At 41.1% G+C, this 18,392-nt stretch overlaps 1 protein-coding gene and 4 non-coding genes across 5 annotated transcripts; 3 read left to right on the plus strand and 2 right to left on the minus strand.

Moving 5' to 3' along the window:
* Positions 1–6,214: 6,214 nt before the first annotated feature.
* TRNAA-AGC (transfer RNA alanine (anticodon AGC)) lies at positions 6,215–6,287 on the plus strand. Its single transcript has one exon. It is a non-coding gene; the product is annotated as a tRNA-Ala (tRNA).
* Positions 6,288–6,642: 355 nt separating this feature from the next.
* On the minus strand, positions 6,643–6,715 carry TRNAA-AGC (transfer RNA alanine (anticodon AGC)). Its single transcript has one exon. It is a non-coding gene; the product is annotated as a tRNA-Ala (tRNA).
* Positions 6,716–7,617: 902 nt separating this feature from the next.
* TRNAA-AGC (transfer RNA alanine (anticodon AGC)) lies at positions 7,618–7,690 on the plus strand. Its single transcript has one exon. It is a non-coding gene; the product is annotated as a tRNA-Ala (tRNA).
* Positions 7,691–8,187: 497 nt separating this feature from the next.
* TRNAA-AGC (transfer RNA alanine (anticodon AGC)) lies at positions 8,188–8,260 on the plus strand. Its single transcript has one exon. It is a non-coding gene; the product is annotated as a tRNA-Ala (tRNA).
* Positions 8,261–9,428: 1,168 nt separating this feature from the next.
* MCM4 (minichromosome maintenance complex component 4) lies at positions 9,429–18,303 on the minus strand. Its single transcript, XM_054394705.1, has 16 exons — positions 18,231–18,303; positions 17,815–17,973; positions 17,081–17,252; positions 16,907–16,997; positions 16,657–16,752; positions 16,478–16,573; positions 15,955–16,093; positions 15,334–15,554; positions 14,694–14,814; positions 13,699–13,958; positions 12,476–12,841; positions 12,028–12,155; positions 10,804–11,011; positions 10,104–10,332; positions 9,866–9,999; positions 9,429–9,521 (listed from the first exon to the last, which is right to left on the minus strand). The coding sequence occupies exons 1-16, from the start codon at positions 18,301–18,303 to the stop codon at positions 9,429–9,431; spliced, it is 2,586 nt and encodes an 861-aa protein (XP_054250680.1).
* Positions 18,304–18,392: the final 89 nt, after the last annotated feature.

An 18,392-nucleotide genomic window follows, 5' to 3' on the forward strand; every position in this document is an offset into this window, starting at 1 on the left:
TTCCAGCAACTTTAGGTCAAACAAAATCTTTTTTACAGAAAAAACAAACTTATGTAACTCATTTAAGCATGAAATTACAGAGGAGATAAGTCTGTGTGAATGGCAATAATGATAAAAATCTAATAAAGATGAACTCCCCCATGGTTCTTTACACAGAGTATCTCTATGCAACTTCTGACTTAGGAAGCACAGACACAGAGCAGTTACTCCTTTGAAACTACTTACCCATCATCAGGTAATTTCTTCCCAAGAAGCTGTGCTTTTGCAGGGCAGGACCCTTGCTTCTCTCAATCCAGGAAATTCTTCACAAGATAATTTACCTAAAAAGGACATAAAATATCACATGGGATGAGAAAAAAAGTCTTCTGTTCATATCATATCATAGTGTGTTTACCAGCCGTACTAGGCAGCAGCAGATTTACAGGAAGCTAGGCATGTGTAACTGGCAGTCATTAGTGTGAAGAGCTCACAGCCAGAAGCCACCGTTCTGTCTGCAGACTGCAACTGTGCAGAGCCCCAGAGTTCCCCCACCTCATCAGTTCACAAATTCCCTCTGAATATAGTTGAGAACAGCAACATTCCTTGTGCTCTTTGTACGTACAAGCAGGTGTCAGTTGTTAAGCAATAACAAACACAGGAAATGCAGAAGCAAAAATAATCACATAGAGAACTACTACAGAGTCTCATTCCAAGCAAATGGCTATTTAAAATATTAAACTATTTTTGTTCTCCATTTGTTTTAATGTGTAGTCCCAAGACCCTGACTGCACAAATTCACTATATTTATAGGATATAAGTTTTGCTCATTTCCTCAGGCTGCCTCATTGTGGAACTATAAGCAGTTAAATACCCAAATGAGTAAATAAGAAAATAAAATTACAATTTAAAAAAAATCATTAGGACTTAAAATGTGCAAGCCCAGATCAACAGAGAAAACTTCCATCATATTTCACAGGTGTGAAAATCCACAAGAAAATGACACAATCTACCAGGAGTTACAATTACAGAATATTCTAGCCCACTGTTTTTAATATACTACACTACTGAAATAGAACCAAAATGCTATTACATCAGAAATAAAATTTTGTTCATTACCCACTAAACCACATGAAATAAAATTTAACTAATGAAGGAAATCATAAACCAAGGACACAAAAAAATCCTCATTTCATCATTTATTTTTCTTTAGCAGATGCTCATGTTGTTTATTATTGTATTAAAACATAAGTAAGTTTTATTTCATGCAAAAAGTATATTTTTTTCACCCTGCATAAAGAAAATTATTTTGAAAAGATAAACAGGACATATTTAAAACAGTCTTAACTTTTTTTTTTTTTTTTTTAGACTACAGTTCTTGCAGGTGTCTTTATGCCACTTTATAAGAAAAAGTAAGTCTGAGCAGGAAATATTTGTACATGATGCTCTTCGGTTTATAGTGAAACAGATGTTGAAAAGATACTGGAGAATGCGGGCATCGATCCCGCTACCTCTCGCATGCTAAGCGAGCGCTCTACCATTTGAGCTCATTCCCCACTTGAAAAAAAAAACTTGGGCCCCTGCAGTTCTGGGCAGGGCTAGAGTCTGGCTCCGCAGTGCAACTGCATTTGATTATAAATTCATCGGGGATTTTTTGCCGAGTCACTCATTCCACTCACCAACTGACTGCAACTCACAGCTGGAATCATGTGGTACATCTCGCAGCATGTACACTGATCTTATTCATCTCTTTTGTTATCCAGCTGTTTTCATACAAGCTTTCCGAAAGATGGAGTTAAATGCAAGAAGCTAAATTTGTTCTTCCCAATTTTAAAGGCATGCACATAGAAAACCTTGTTCAGGAAATGTTTAATGGGTAAAAAATATTCTAGGCTTGATTGAATTAGAGTTTTATAGTCAAAGCTCATACATATCACTGAATGGTAGGAGTTGGACAGCACCTCCAGAGATCATTGACCTCAAACACCCCTGCCAAAGTAGGATCACCTAGGACAGGTCACACAGGAACATGTCCAGATGGGTTTTGAAAGTTGCCAGAGAAGGGGACTCCACAGCCTCTCTGAGCAGTCACATATGTGTGTGTACACACACGCTTTTGGAAAGCTGTCCGGCTTCTCTGGGGTGACAGAGACAAATGAAATAAAACCTGAATTTTCCTTATTACCTTATTATTTTATTTATTATCTCACCAAATGCACTTCCCAGTAACTATAACTTTTAACAGCCTTAAAACACTGACTTTTAAAAAAAATTAAACATGACACGACTTACAGGACTTGACACAGGGCATACAGCTTACATTGTAGACAGGGAACATGAGGTATGGTAACAGGCCATCTTTCATGTTTTAATTTGCACCTTTACTTGCCTACAGCAAGTTTTTAACTCAAAATGGAGACCTAAAGAGGTAGTTATCTGTTTCTACTAGCTCAACTAGTACACCTGGAAAAAAAACACCTTTGAACTCTCACCTGGGTCTAACAGCACTTGCTTACTTGATCATCTGTAGAAATAGAGAGCTAACCAATACTCATCATTCCATAGTAAATGTCAGTCATTTTTAAGCAGTGATGACAAAGAGCCTATTTAGCCCAGGCATTCCTGAGTAACTTCCGGGTCAGATGATGTTATTCCAAAATAAAGAGTTGTGGGGTTTGGGGTTTTGTTTGTGTGTGTGTTTTTTGTTTAGTCTTGTTTAAAAAAAAACAAACACCTTAATATTCAGAAAATAGAAAGCTTTCTTCACAGAAAGCTGTTTAGCAATGGCTACTATCAATTCAAGCACTACCACAATCTTAAAGTCTGCACTGATCTCATTACAGGTTGACTAATGCTGTTCATACTTTTTTGCTATAACCTTTTATTAATCGGAGAAGTGTTGAAGTAGCTGTAATTTCAGTAAATACATTTAGCAAAAGGAGCACTGATGAGCTACAGAAAAGCTTTTGCCATTAGAAAAATAGCTTAGTTCTGCTGAAATGTTTGAATTCCTGTTTTTCCTTCCCTCCCCCCCCCCCCGTGGAAAACCACCTAGCAATATGCAAAAGTAGCAAGGTTACAAGCACATGGGAGATGGGTTATTGCCAAAGCTCTGGAGACTTGAAGAACCGAGGATGAAGGGTGCAAGCTGGAGCACTTTAGCCTGAACAATTTCATCAAGCCTGCTAGCAGGATAAATCAAATGTGGAGGTTCCCCCCCCTCCCCATCTTCCAATAAAACTCTTTCTACTAGCAGTAAACCTGATGTTTGGTGTTAAAGGTTCAGGAGACCAGGATTTTTTTTTTTTTGTTAGATGTTTTCCAAGCTGCAAACCTTAGGTTTTATAATCACTTTACAAGCAACCAAGTAAGTTGCAGTAAAAGATGTATTACATACCCAAGTTACTTTTTTGTCATGCTTTGGAGTGCTAGAACCTGTTACTCCTGTTAATTACAGCCACTGCATTAGGGAAGCCTTGGTCAAAACCTACTCTTTGCAGCATTGTCTCTTCCTCTCGAGAATACGGGCAAGTGGTTTCAGCACAGACGGCTCTGGAGGGAACAACAGAGTCGGCCACCAGCAGGCTCCTCACACAGGCAAGGCTTTTCCTTTGAAGGCTCACCTGCCCTTCCAGCGACAGCCTCGAGGCTAGGAGGCGACGGAACTAAAACGACTCCTTCTCCATTAACAGCAGACTCTCCTAAGAGGTCCTCCTTACCCAACACCAGTATTTAAAGCAGGGTGGGGGGGCATTGTGGGCGGGTGAAGTGCACACGTCCCGCCGCCGAAGGTTCCAGCACTACCCAGGGGAAGGACCGCCCTGAGGGCCGGGGTGTGGCTGTCAACCCGGGCGAATTCAGGCTGAGACTTTCGAAACGCGAAGCTGGTGGTGAAGGTTCGTTTGCAGCCTTTTACTCAAGGGTTTTTTCGTCGTGGTAGTTGTCTTAATGGGCCGCACAAGTCTGGCTCTGAGGTGATGGGGGTGCTTGCTTGAAGGAGCAGGAGGCGCAGTGAGTGATGCTGCTCCTGGCAGGGGATGGTTTTGTGGATTCTGGTGGGGCTCTTCTTATTGCAATACTGCATTGCCGTGACTCGGTCTCCAGCTCTCCTTCAATCTCTCTGAATGCCTGCTGCAGAACCAGTCTTAAACTGCATTAGTAAACACTTAATAGCTGTTGTTTTTTATTGTTTTCCTTTGTGATACTGAATCTCTTCGATGCTTTAGAGAGAAATTTGGATACAGACCTAGGGATTTATTTGGTTCACTTTAATGATAAATTATCAACTTGGTTGCTCTGTTTGAAAGAATTAATAGAACATATGCGAGCTGTTCTCAGGTTATTTTGTCACTGTTTAATTCATAGTTAGTTCTGTGTTTTGTTTAGGTAAATTTTATCCTACTTACAGTATTAAAGCCTTAAAGGACTACCACTGCTTTGTAACAAAAAGCTTCCTAGGCAACAGTACCTGCCAGTTTGTGTCCAGTTTGTAAGCCTGCTTGAGGCTTCCCTTTATGAAGCCATGTAGATGTGCTTTACTATTCCAGAGCTGATATGGTGAAATCCTGTTCCAGGTGAGCTGTGTTCACACAAGTCTAGTGTAAATGCAATTAGAAGGGTTCTGTTTGCCTGTCTGTTTGACAGCATAGGTGTTTGTAAGAAGCTCTTTACTGTGATGGTGGTGGAACACTGGAACAGAATGTCCAGGGACTTGTGGAGCAACCTGATCTATCTAGTTGGGGATGTTCCTGTTTACTGCAGTGGGGTCAGACGAGACCTCTAGAGGTCCCTTTCAACCCAGTGCAGTCTGTATGAGACTCTGGTGATTTTTTTTATTCTGGCAGAATAGTGAGAGAAAAAAAAGCCAATCAAACATAAATGAAAATCCTTAAGGCTTACAGATGATTTGGTTTTAGGGCCGGTTTGAGTTTTTTAAGCTTTGTATTTCAAAGCAATTTAAGAGTTACAGATTGCTGTCTAAAAGTGATTTTTAACTCACCTATTTATGTCAGTCATATAGAGAGCAGAAGGCATTCTGACTAAACCAAGGTAAAATACTGAGTGGAATTTTTAGTAATCAAGTCAACTAATTTAAAGCTAGTTTGTTTCTGTAGTGTATTGAAATGTGTAGTGCCTTAAGTGTGGCATAACTCTGAGTCACTTTCTGGTGTTCTGGAATGTTTTCAGCATAAGCAAGTGCTGTTTTTCTAGTTACTGTATGACTAAGCAAAGGAACTTCTGGATGTTTCAGAGCTATTGATGCAAAAATCCAGCTGGCCATGTGAACACATCACAGAGTAGAAGTAGCAAACTTCTGGCATACTTTGCCAGACATGTTGACTAGTGGGGCTTCCAGTCAGCCAGTGTGGTATCTGCAGAATAATTCCAGCTGCAGGAACTTAATTATCTTCAATAAATTATTTTCAGATGCTTCTTCCCACAGTGTTTATATTTCAATATGTGAGGTAGAAACATTTTTTCCCAAAGCCATCTGTCTCACTCAAAGTGAGGAAGTAGGTAACACGATCTTGGAGTTTGTTAAAAGGAGAGTGTTCGCAGGACTTCTGATGCAGGGATTTGGGATTAGACCAGTGGCCTTCATTGGGTAGTGAGGGAATTGCCATTTTGGATACTGCAGCAACATTTTATACAAGGTCAACAGGTCTGCATGTGCTAGTTCTAGCAAAGTAGATCTCCTTGACTTGCTTTATTTCTGTTTATGATAGTGTGAAATCATAAACAGGCGATTTGTAGAATCCCCCCCCCCCCCCTTTCATTCCTCTTTCAAAGGGAGAAGACTCTAGTAAATAAGCTTTGAGATGCAGGTTCTTACTGACTCCCTATAATGACAGGAGGGAATTAGAACTGGAGCAGTAGGCTCTGACTGCCTAGTTACCAGTCTGATATTTGGGTAGAAAATGAATCCCTGAAAGGGTTATCAGACTTTGGAATGGTTTGTCCAAGGGTGGTGGTGGAGGTGCAGTCCTTGAGGTTGTTCAAGCAGCATGTGGGCCTGGGACTTACGGAGATGGTTTAGTGTTGACTCTTCAGTGATGGGTCAAGGGTTGAACTGGATGATCTTTGAGGTGTCTTCCAATCAGATATATTCTGTGATTCTGTGAATGGGTTTATTGTTTGTGCTGGAGACAGCAGAGACGTAATTGAAGCCGTGGCTGGAAGTTTTGTCAGTGAGGAACAGCAAACTCTAAGGAGCAGTAATCGGGGCTTTGTGGTCGCCGGGGAATTAGCTCAAATGGTAGAGCGCTCGCTTAGCATGCGAGAGGTAGCGGGATCGATGCCCGCATTCTCCATTTGCTACTCCGAAACGCTGCTTTAGCAACGTTTAGCTGTGAGGTGGACAGTTTTTCACTATCTCTTCATATAATTAAAAGCGGAGGGGAAAATAAAAGTTCACATTAAAATTCTCTGAGGGACAAAATTGAATTTTCCTTCCTCTGTTATAGAAGAAGGATATCAGTTTTCAATCGTTCTGTGAAGAAATCGTTTTTCAGGGAGTTCCCGTGTAAGCTACTAATGAAGACATTTTCCCTGCTGTCGTTGCTGTACGCAGTAGTGTATGGAACTGTGGTTTTTATTTTCTTTCACGAACCTGAACAATTTATGGAAGAAAATCGTACGCTGCCGTTAGCGCCTGAGACTCAAAACTGGAGAATGCGGGCATCGATCCCGCTACCTCTCGCATGCTAAGCGAGCGCTCTACCATTTGAGCTAATTCCCCTCATTGAAGGCTGCAAAGGGCCGCTTCTCTTCTGCTGAATTATAGCTTGGCCGCTTTAGCTTTCCTTGGTAGTCTGTTTCATGACACAGAATCGTCATTGATCTGTTTATGTGAGAAACCTATTATCTTAAATGTCAGCGTGCTTGCTTAGCATATGAGAAGTATATGGATGCATTTTCTGCCATGTTACTTTGCTAACAATGCCGACTTTCCTGCTCGAAGTCTCCTCTATTGTTCATTCACAGATTCATTGTATCGGGTTGGAAGGGACCCTCAAAGGTCATCTTGTCCACCCCCGCTGCAGGCAGCATTGTTTGGTGATCTTGCGTTTGTTGTGATTGCTAAGTTTTCAGGTAGGACAACAAGTAAAACTTTATAAGTTCTCCAGTAGGTTGGGAAAACTCCCTTACCTACATGGACTTAAATAACCTGCCCTTCTTAAATCCATTTTTAAATTTCTCTGGGGAGTTTCAGCTGTGAGGGCTTCAGGTCTACATACTTTCATTTAATGCAGATCATTTTGATGCATCTCTCTGGCAACACCAATATTAACTGATTTGAGTTTTGCTTTCTGGATAGTCTTCTTAGGGGGAACGTCAGAGCAAATACAAGTTTTGTTTTATCTTCAGGCTGTTCTAGTGTGATGTGATTTCCCTCAGCATGGAAGCAGCAGCTGTCCTCTCCAAAGGATAAATGTTGGGTGGCACTGAAAGGCTGCAGGTGGTGACTTTGTCATGCAAATCACCGTGAGGGGCCTTATTACAGTACTTGGGAAGTTTATCGTCTTGGATAATAGATAAGTAATGAGTGTTCTAGAGCATGGGCCTGGACCTGTAATAAATGGTGAGTAGCAATTTACTTTGGGGTTATTGAAATTTGTGGTAAAAAGAAGCAGTATGGGGGGGGAATTAGCTCAAATGGTAGAGCGCTCGCTTAGCATGCGAGAGGTAGCGGGATCGATGCCCGCATTCTCCACGACTGAGTTTTGTTTTGGGGGGGGGGTGAGAATAACCCAGTGAACTAGGAAAGATCTTTTCATGTATTGAACTGGAATTTTGAAGTTAAGTAAGCTCTTTTTTTAAAATGTATATGATTTATTTCTTAAATACTTGCACGTGTTTGACTAGAATAAATTAATTACCTCAGATTAACAAACAAAAAAAATAGAAACCCACTTTTATGGGGAGAAGACCAAACTTTAACTTCCTCTCATGAAATGAATTGAGTAATAAACGTTTTTATTTTATACACTTATAAAACAACTTTCCTGGTTTGTCTCGTTTCTTGTTACTTCATGTGGAAATGGCAAATTACATATTACACGTGTATTAGTCGACGATTGTTTCCAGAATCAAAAAGGAACGTTTTCATTCATGAATGTAGAGACCAGAACAGGAGAGGTCTGTGAAGCTCCTGCTCTAACCACGCCCCGGCGGCCAGAGTTTTGTGATCTCTGCCGCCAATGGAAGAGAGGGGAATTAGCTCAAATGGTAGAGCGCTCGCTTAGCATGCGAGAGGTAGCGGGATCGATGCCCGCATTCTCCAGTGTTTTGTTGGGCACAAAGTGTTTTACCTAGAAACCGGAACTACCATAACAAAGTAGGTAACTCTTTTGGTAAAATGTTAGTTTTGTTCTAATTGGATTAAAAATTATTTTTTTATTCCTTCCTCCCTTCATTCCTCTGCATGCTTTTCTACCAAAATCAGGCTTGTATAACTGCCATGTGTCAATCCTCTCATAACTACTGACTCTTCCTGACTGGATTAAGCCAAGATTGCAGAAAAAGAACACTGCAGTATGACATTTTCCCAGGCTTTAATAAACAATGGCTGAATGAGGTTAGAGACCTGAATCACCTTGTCTTTTTGATCATACAGTTGTGGTCCCTGTCTAGAAATAGAGGATCTTCTCTCCATTTATTATTGCTGTGAAGGTGTATGAGCTGACCTGGTCAATTCAAGTGTAAGGGCAAAAGTTGTCACCTCTTTTCCCAAAGACTGTATCCTAGAAAGCACACTACAGCCATTTACAGTTATTTCCATTGTATGTCCCTAATTAGAGCAGCATTTGCAGTCCTTGCTTATTTAAGTAACAAACTACCACTGCAGACTGGAAACAAATCTGTCTCCAACTACTACATACAGGCTTTAAGAGCCACCTGGTGGGAATCTTCTGCAAGTAACTCTGTAAACACTAAAAAGAATAGTTCCTAATAAGGATATGATTGTTTTTCACTTGAAATAAATGCTAAAGAGCCCTTTTAAGTCAAATAACTTTATTTCAGGTTGCAGCAATACTAACAGTCAAATTACATTTACTAAAAAAAGTCATTTAAGATGAATTTTTACAATTCAAGTAGAAATACATACAACATCGTTACATGTTCTACGAAACCTCATAAAACCAGATAGCACTTGACATTGGCAATTACATTTAGCTAAAATGTAAATAGCGTTTTTCAGCTGAGGATTCTTAGGCAATAACTGGTGCTGACAGAAGCGCCACTTAATTGGTGCTACACTTCTCATAGCAAATGGTAGCCCCAAATCTTGAAAATCTTGGCACTGTTGTGAAGCCGCAACACTTGGGCTGCAAGGAAAAGCTATGCTTGTCATAGTGAATGATAGTTCCAAATCTCAAAGATTTTGCAGACTGACACTATCTTAAGTAAGGCAAAAGTGAAAGCTGTGGTGGTCACAAGGAAGGGCTGATTTACAGCAGTCTAACAGTCTTCCCAGTCACAGTCAAGAAGTCATCATCAGCTAAGGCACGAAGCGCTTCTTCAAACATTTCCTTTGTGATGGCCTTAAAGAAAAGTAGTACATCAAGTGAGGATGGGAAGGAAAAATACTTGAAAGACAAAAATGCCTTAATTCCCATCAATTTTCTTAGCAGGTTTTAGTTTGTTAGTTTCGTCATTTGAAATCCGGCCTAGAACCCTGAAGCAGAGTTTATTTCAGAAGCCAGAATAAACTTAGGTAAAGCAAAAGATTCAGTTCATTTATCTGTAACAGAATTAGCTGTCTGGTCATGTCAGCTGATGTCTCCCTTTTCCTCCATCATGTGAGGTGAGAAAAAGAATATTGATTTGGAAAGACATTATGCTTTTAAAAATGAATGAAAATGGAAAAACAAAGCAGGAAACTTACTGTATCAGACTGTGCTCGGAGGTCTTCAAAAAGCTGCTGGTACTTCAAAGTTGGTGTTTTACCCTTTGACTGGATAAGCTTCCTTAAGGCTTGAGCCAACTCTTCTCTCCGCTTACGAGCTGTTGCGCTCATTCCTTATAAAACAGAAGAAATGGATGGAGGAGGACAGGTTCAGTTATATTTACAAATTATCAAAGCTCTGTAACATCCAAGCTTTTAATGCCATGGAAACACAAACCTGTAGTGAGAATGGATATGTCCACAATTCCTGTCCTTGGATCAGTGGCAGATTGTTTCAGTGCTTCCCGATGGAGGCGTTTGGCTTCTTCTACATCAATGATTTCCACTTTCTCAGAGAAGCGTACTTTAGCGTGGGCTTCTGCCAGCCGGATCAGAGACTCCAGCTGGCGAGGGTATGCAGAAACCATTCCCCTCCCACTGCCAATCTTCCTCATGTCCACATATGCCTGAAAAGGAAGAGTCATTAAGTATTTCAGTAAATCCTCTTAATAATTATTTTCAGAGTTCCCTTTATCCTCCATCTCTTATTTCAGAATACAAGCAAGCCATTCCAAATACTTCACAATTCTTCTGCAGTGAAGGATGACCGTACCACATATACTTCTTTCTGCTATAAAGCAGTTAAGACAGGATAATGACTCAAGTTTTGAATCGCTTTCAAAACTTAGAACTAGTCTCACATCGTAGTACTTGTGTCTGTTGTGACACATTTTGTTTCAGTAGAATTTTATGTGATGGAACCAAACCAACGCATCTGAAAACTGAAGATTCAAGTGCAGAACAACTTCTGCACTGTTCCCTTTTTCCCTTGAAATGCTGGCAAGTGTGGTTTTTGAAAGATCTTACAGAGAAGTTGTATGCAGACAGAAGCACATACACAAGAAGCACACAGATATTCTCAACAGCAGCTCTTTTACCTCAATAAGGGCTTGGCTTGCTTCTTCGCCTAACCTAGGAGCTACATAACCACGAGCATATGCAATGTAATCCCTCAGGACTGCCATATCCATGTATTCCTCCTCCATCTGTTCTTCACTATGGTAGTACAGTGAAACCAAGTGGCGAGCAAGACGTCTGTCGTAAGCTTCATCACGTGGATCCAACATTAAAAAGATCAAGTCAAATCTGAAGGGAATGAGAATCCAGCATTAGTGTGTGTGCCTTCTTGCCATCAGAAGTCCTTTGGTTTAGGGTTTCCATTTTAAGTAGGAGTTATTTGATTATTAATTCCTACTCTCAGTAGCAATTGTTCTATTGAACTGAAATGACAATTGTCTTAGAATTCTGAAAGAACAGAATATGCAATGGATTTGCTTTCATCCTAGGGACTTCACACTTTGGAAGTGAGATCCCTTCTGAGAAATTGAGATCCTGTGTTCAAGGCTGACAGTTTTTGTTTTCTTACCAAAATGCATCTAACAAAACCAGCTAAACTTCAATAAACAGTGGCACTGAAATGCTGCTCAAGCCTAGTTTCATTCACTACACCCACACTAACGTACCATTTGTCAGTAAGTGGCTCAATTAATCAGCTCTTAATTTCTAAGCCGTAAGTACTCTCACAATATCCAGTATACCAGCACTGTACTTCAAATTTCCAGTTCGTGTGAGAATTCCTCACACGATGCAACTGCAGCACATAGATTATTTTTTTTATCAGCAGACACTACATGTTGATCTAACAGCTATCACCCAAAGGGCTGGCACTGCCACCTCCACAATTGAACTTGACAAAACAACATGAAGTAGACATAGATCTTCAGCTTCTACCACTTCTGTTTCAAGTTCCCTGATCATCAATCTTTCACTTTTAAAGTTTTATGGTGCTAAGAACAACATCCTCAGCTTTTGTTCAAGTTATCAATACTGTAAGTTTCAGAACAACTTTTTTTTTCTAGATGATAGTGAAACAACAGAAAATCAACAACAGAGAAGTAAATAGAGATCCTACAGATCTCATCACATCTTCTGTTCAAGGTGTAAATACTAAAAGGCAGTTCTGTGCTCATACAGAAGCTGTAAGAAGAGCATTTAAAGTAAGTGCTACAGAAGCTTTCCATTATGCTCCAAGGAACAGAGTTGTTTTGTCCTACGATATTTGTTTTTACAAGCCAAAGTGTGAGACATGCAAGCAGTAGTACCTTGACAACAGGGTATGAGGAAGCTGGATGTTCTCAATAGTAGTCTTTTTTGGATTCCACTGTGATTCTATAGGGTTAGCTGCTGCTAGGATAGATGTACGAGCATTCAGTTGGCAAATAATTCCAGCCTGTCAAAATGAAAAAGATTGCTGAAACCAGCCACAGCTGTGTATTACCAAAACTTATTCCCCCATCTTTATAGATCACCAACACTGCTATATGGATTGCAAAAGCCTTTTACAATAAAGCAAGAACAAAAGCATCTGGAAATACTAGTCTGCTACAAAAACTGGTTTTGGTAAATGAGTTGTTGCATTGGTACATAATCTAGAATTGATCCACTGACAACAACAGAAAGTGACCCTTTGTTCTTCTGGTCACTTTTCTGTCTCAGCTGCCTAGCACATTCCAGACTGATAGGAAGAATCCAGAATTAACAGGCACTTACCTTTGCAATGGAGAGAGTCTGTTGTTCCATCACTTCATGCAGTACTGATCTTGTGCTTTCATTCATTTTATCAAACTCATCAATGCAGCAGATGCCATTGTCACTGAGTACTAGAGCACCTGTCTGAAGAACCAGCTGCCGTGTTTCTGGATCCTTCATCACATAAGCAGTAAGACCAACTGCACTTGACCCTCTGCCAGATGTGTACTGGCCTCGAGGAACCAGGTTGTACACGTACTGGAGCAGCTGTGATTTGCTAGTACCAGGATCACCACAGAGAAGAATGTTGATCTCAGCACGAAAATTGCCTCTTCCTGTGTGAGTAAAATCCTTCCTTGATCCCCCAAAAAGCTGAAGCAGAATACCCTATAAAAATAGTCTCTGTAAGTGTCAAAACATCACCTTTTGTATAGCTAACACAACAAATCCAACTGTTGAACTGAAACATCTCAGGAATTTAAACACTGTGTGGTGGGTTGAAATTACCCCCCTAAAACTGCCACACACTGCTACAATTCACACAACTCAGATGTGAAAGGCACCACTTCAAACTGGTTTTAGGAGTCTTTAAAAGGGTTCATTATGGATACTTTCAATCAGAGTTTGTTACAGATATAAACTGCTAGGTCCTACTAACTCAGCTTTTAATTAAAGTTGGGAACTAGATTCACACCAAAATGTGTGTAATTGGAATGCTGATAGGTTAAAAATAAAAGGTTGTTTGGTGTCTGACATTACCTTGATTGTAGCTTCTCCCATAATAAAAAGTTGTAGTAGCTTTACTGAACATTGTATTGGAACAGTCCCTTCTTAGGTACATCTAAATAATTGTTTTAATATCTTGAAAGCCAAGGTCAACCTACAGTCATTTTAAAGCTGTTTTCCTCTTATAGGTGCCTCTTTCCAGCACTCAGTCTGCTACAGCTAGTGATTATCAGTAATTCAGGAAATGTCCACAATGGATACTGCAATTAAGTTTTCCCTGCTCTGCTGCTTTCCTACCTTTTCAATATCTTCCCTCTGATTAACACGCCTTAAAATACCATTAAAAGAATTAGATATACCTACAACCAAGCCCATCCTGACAAGACAATGGAATTGTAAGACTGCTCAAGATAGTTTTTTGAATTTTGAAGCCTCCAGTCACCTCTGTGGCAAACAATTCCAAACATATTTGCACATAAATACATTTCTTACAAGAGAAATACAGATTTTTGAGTCACCTTTTTGATATCTTCATGCTCATATATACTCGGGGCCAACGCAGAGGAAAGTCTCTCATAGATGTCTGGCTTTTTAGAAAGCTCTTTCAGCATTTTGACGCGTTCTTCTGTAAACATTTTTTGCTCTGTTTCCTCATCAATACCATACAGGCGTTTGGAGTCTGTCTTGCGATAGTGTATGACATCGATGTGGGTCTTGTAGACAGATTTGACACTGCTGACCCTTGGATTAACTCGAATTGGGACTGCCCTGTAGATACCTAAATACAAGTTTTAACCACAGCATTAGATACAAAGAAACATGGTAATTACAAAAACTGAAAATTTTACACCTTCCCTTAAAAAGTAAACCCCTTCAACACAGCCTAAATACTTCTAGTCAGTTTATCTCTCTCTGTACAGCACGAGCACAACAATGGGACATGTTTAAGTCATCTAGACTCTACTTTTGCAGGCACATTTAACATTCCTGTCACAAGTGTTCTCAAGAAGAAAAATGCTTAAGCATTTTGGAAGAAAATTAAGGCAGTTCTGCCACTTAAATCCATCTCACTGTCCATTTATCTAACCCAGATGCCATCAGTTTGTCTATGGGGTATTATGGGAGACTGGATTGAAAGCACTGCTGAAGTCAAAATAAAGAACATCACTGCTCCAGTCATCTCATTCTACAAGGTTGTTATCCACTGTGAATCCATGCTGACTACACCCTATCACTTTCTTGTCCTTCATATGGTTAGAAATACTTCCAGGACTATGGGCTCTGTCATCTTCCCAGGGGTCAAGATGTGACTGACAACCTGTAGTTCCCTCGCTCTCCTTGACCTAGGAGTGACACTGACTTTTTGCCAGTATCTTAGCCAGTCACTGTGACTTTTCAAAGATAACTGAGTGGCCTTGAAAAGACAGTGGTCAGATCCTTCAGTACTTGCAGGTCCCTTTATAGACAGTTAAGATCAGTCAAAAAGGTTGCAAATACTGAAACCAGATTTTACCTGTGACATTAACTCTATCACCTGGCTGAACTTTATCAACAAGGTCATTGTGAGCAAACAGTGCAACTGTATGTGGGGTCTGTCCAGCTGGCATGTCTTCGGGAGACTCCTGCAGTTTGATCTAGTAAAAACCACACAGTTTAGTTAAAAAAAAAAAACAAAGAGGCAAAAAGCAAACTTTTCCACAGAGCATACAATGGAATTGTGTATTGATGCAGAGTCTTCAGCATCATTCTGAATAAGGAACATTGTTCAAGAGCAAAATACCTCAACAGCAAAACTGGTTAGTAGCAAAATGTTTGATGAAGCTAAGAATGCTTCTGGTTGCTATTGGTATAGCTAAAAATAGTGTTACAGAGGAGGCTCATCTACACCAGATAACAGTTGTACATACTACATATACATAAAGGGGTTTGCACATGGCAATACTAAGATGTGGACATACTTCATTTCATACTTTTCATGCATTTCTCCTCCAAAGCAGACTTAGTCTTTCACCAAGTTGTTCCATGTTCCAGAGCACTTTTCTCTTTTCAAAACACTGAGTCTCAAGACACATACATTAATGCTATTGACGATACTAGGAAGGTGACAGAGGAAATCTAGAAACCATTTCAGCCACTGCCTCAGCACCACATACCATCTGTTTGTCAGAGAACATGGATCGATTGTGGATCAGCGCCATGCTGTGTGTGGTGTTACAGTTCTTGCAGACGGACGGTTCTGTGATCCTGCCACGATCGATTTCTACTCGGGTGGTGAAAGAGCAAACCTGGCACTTAAAGAAGGCTTCTTGCATCTCTGGTATTAACTGGGAGGTTCTGATGACCATTCCACTGATGGTGATAAGCTGATCGATATCTACAAGATACAGAGACTCGTGTCAACTCTCCAGCGAAATCACTTCAGAACTTTGTTTTTAGGTGGGAGGCAGACATTTAGTTAGCTGCAAAACCAGTCATAAACACAGGGTACAAAATAGTCTAATTTACAGGAGTTACTTTATACAAAAGTTCTGCACTTGCAGAACTAAGAACTAAGGAGTAACTGATGCCAGGAGAGATTTCCTTTATGGATAGATTGTTCTGCATTTGGGTGCTAAAGCATTTGCTTCTGAAACAGGCTTCTATAAACAAAAAGCATCAGTCTGGATGGACTACAAGTACAGTTTTATATGGGCTTCATGTAGTTCTTTGTTAATATTCAGTAAATTTATATAAATCCTTAAAATTCTTTACTAACAGAGTAATTAAAAGTGTACCTTCAGGATTTAGATTTCTCATGTTCCTCGTCTTCAGTGCATTATATGGCCTGACTTGAATCTGATGTTCTAATATTGAATCAGGGTAACGGTCAAAAAAGATCTCATTGACAGCCATGTCAAAAGTTGGGATAACTTCCTGTGTAAAAATGTTAAAGATGGTTAAGCTTACAAATGACAATATAAAATAAAATCATAGAATGAAATATTTTTGCATAAAGTATTTTGTGTGCTTCAGATCAGCCAGGAATGACTACAAGTTATGGTAGCTGACCACTTTCCTAAACTTGCTGTTTACATTAGATTTATTCCTTTAAGTATTGCAAGGAAAAGAAAGAAAAGGTACAAGAGTTGGGACACTGCAAGTTTACCAACTACTATGAATAAAATAGTTTATATTATCTAAAATAAAGAAGCCATAGAGATTACACTGAATGTACAAAGTACTCTTTGCACTTAAACATTAAAAGGCAGAAATAGCACAGGGCCTGCTGAAAGCCAGAAGACAAATGCAGTACTTCACCTGAGGATAGCAGATCAGTTGCCTGTAAAGATTTTCATCAAATGATCTTAGATGGTCACAATTTACATTCAGGAATGGTTCCCCAACCATATTAATCTGCAAGGTATTTGAAAAGAAACCTTTAGCTCAGTGGCATGCCAGACTGAAAAGGAAAAGTTAGATGTTGCTGTTCCAAGTACCTCTTCAAGCCGCTGCATGTAACGTGGCTCATTAAGATTCAAGCCAACATCTTCATCCTCTTTACCTATCGGGTCAATGAAGCGCTGAAGAAATCTCTGAGTGTCAAGAGGTAATGGGGAGACAGAAAGGAAACATGAGCAAAATGAGCAGTACCAACACCGTCCTTGCACTAGATTCAACTAATAGTTGTTTAAATCAAACTAGCTTTTCATTTAAAAAAAAGGGAAAAAAAGCAACTTGTTAACCCACCTGGAATTTTTCTTTGCATGAGGCCACATTAACATCTGTTCCCCAAATAACAAGCTTCTGTCCAAGAGACTGCTCAGTTGTTACATCCTCAGTCGGCTGCGTGGAAACCAATTAAACGTAAGCAAATATGCAGAGTTGTTTACAAACAAGTTGCCAGGTACAAGGCTGAGACATCCACCTACCCCATCTGAGTGTAAATCCACTTGTCTGGCTTTACGGACAGACCCAAGATCTGGCCTCTGTCTAACTGGAGTTCCTCGTACTCCACTTCGTGGGGTGCCCTCCACCCTGGAGCTGGGTGTGCCGTAAGTCAGAGGGGAACTGATGTCAAAGTCAAGAGGAATAGCTACCAAAAAATGTTTTATTATGATTAGAGAAACACTTTACATTTAGAGCAGATTAAACTTCAGCCTCTGCCATCAGTTGCATCACTTTCATCATTCTTTTAACTCCACTATCATGAAAAAAATTATATCAGTTCCACTGTTTCGTTACAAGAGAAACAAGAAATATCTTGCAAGTCTGCCCAGAACTTTTCTCTGCATCAGCATCTCCCCTGAAAGATCCCAAGTTCTAGTAGAACTTCACAAGGAAACTTCAGAGCAGTACTGAATTCTGACATAACACTGTTGTCCAAGCACAACACTGATCGAGTGTGAGGTGTCCCTGCTCATGGCTGGGGGGGCCTGGAACTAGATAATCCTTGAGGTCCCTTCCAACCCTAACAATTCTATGATTCTAACACTCCCTTACTGTGCTAAACTCAAACGGAAAATTTGAGCCAGAACTCGTTTTTTCCAGAGTATTTTTCAGGCGGATCCATTCTCCGCACTGGCTCGCTACACAGCGACATCGGCATCGACCCTCCCGGGGTGCATCGGCCAGCACCGTCCGGAGCCCCGCCGTACCGGAGTGGCGAAACTGCGGGGGGCTAGAGAACAGAGCATCGGCGGCGCTGGGGCTCTGGATCTCAGCGGGTGGGGAGGTGGGCATGGGCTGCAGGTCTCCGGTGGAGGTGGAGTCGTCTGTGCGTCGCTTCTGCGAAGGCGGAGACCGAGCATCTTGCGCTGCAAGACATAAGCAGACCGGAGACCGGTATTTGTATGGCTGCGGCCACCGTACGAGGCGGGGACCGATGTACAGAGACAGCGGACGGGAGAACACGTCCGCGGCGAAGAGACCGTGCCGCTGCCCCGGCGGCAGAGAACGCAACGAAGTCCACCAGGCACCCCGCATCCGCTCGCTTTCCCTGGCGCCTTCGCTGCCCGGTTCTGCCCACCGCTACGGCCGGCTTCCTCCCGGGCCGACCCATCCCCACCTAAGCACTTACGAGTCGGGGGGTTGCTGCCACGGCCTCGCTTGCTGCGCCGGCTGGGGGTGGAGGCGGGCGACGACATGGCGCTGCTCCGGCTCCCGCGGCGACCCTACCTGCGGGGGAGAATCGAGGAGACAAACGCGGGCTGCGGGCGTTCCGACACCGCCGAGT

The sequence above is a fragment of the Indicator indicator genome, chromosome 31 (genome assembly GCF_027791375.1).
Source record: "Indicator indicator isolate 239-I01 chromosome 31, UM_Iind_1.1, whole genome shotgun sequence".
Classification (NCBI taxonomy): domain Eukaryota; kingdom Metazoa; phylum Chordata; class Aves; order Piciformes; family Indicatoridae; genus Indicator; species Indicator indicator.

Bases quoted from the DNA above. Each gene is read 5' to 3' on its own strand.
- MCM4 (XM_054394705.1), bottom strand. From the start codon at position 18,303: ATGTCGTCGCCCGCCTCCACCCCCAGCCGGCGCAGCAAGCGAGGCCGT. The intron at 13,959-14,693 runs GTAAAATCTGGT...ACTTGTATTTAG, and splicing joins TGATAGAGTTAATGTCACAG to GTATCTACAGGGCAGTCCCA. The intron at 12,156-12,475 runs GTAAGTGCCTGT...TCATTTTGACAG, and splicing joins AGACTCTCTCCATTGCAAAG to GCTGGAATTATTTGCCAACT.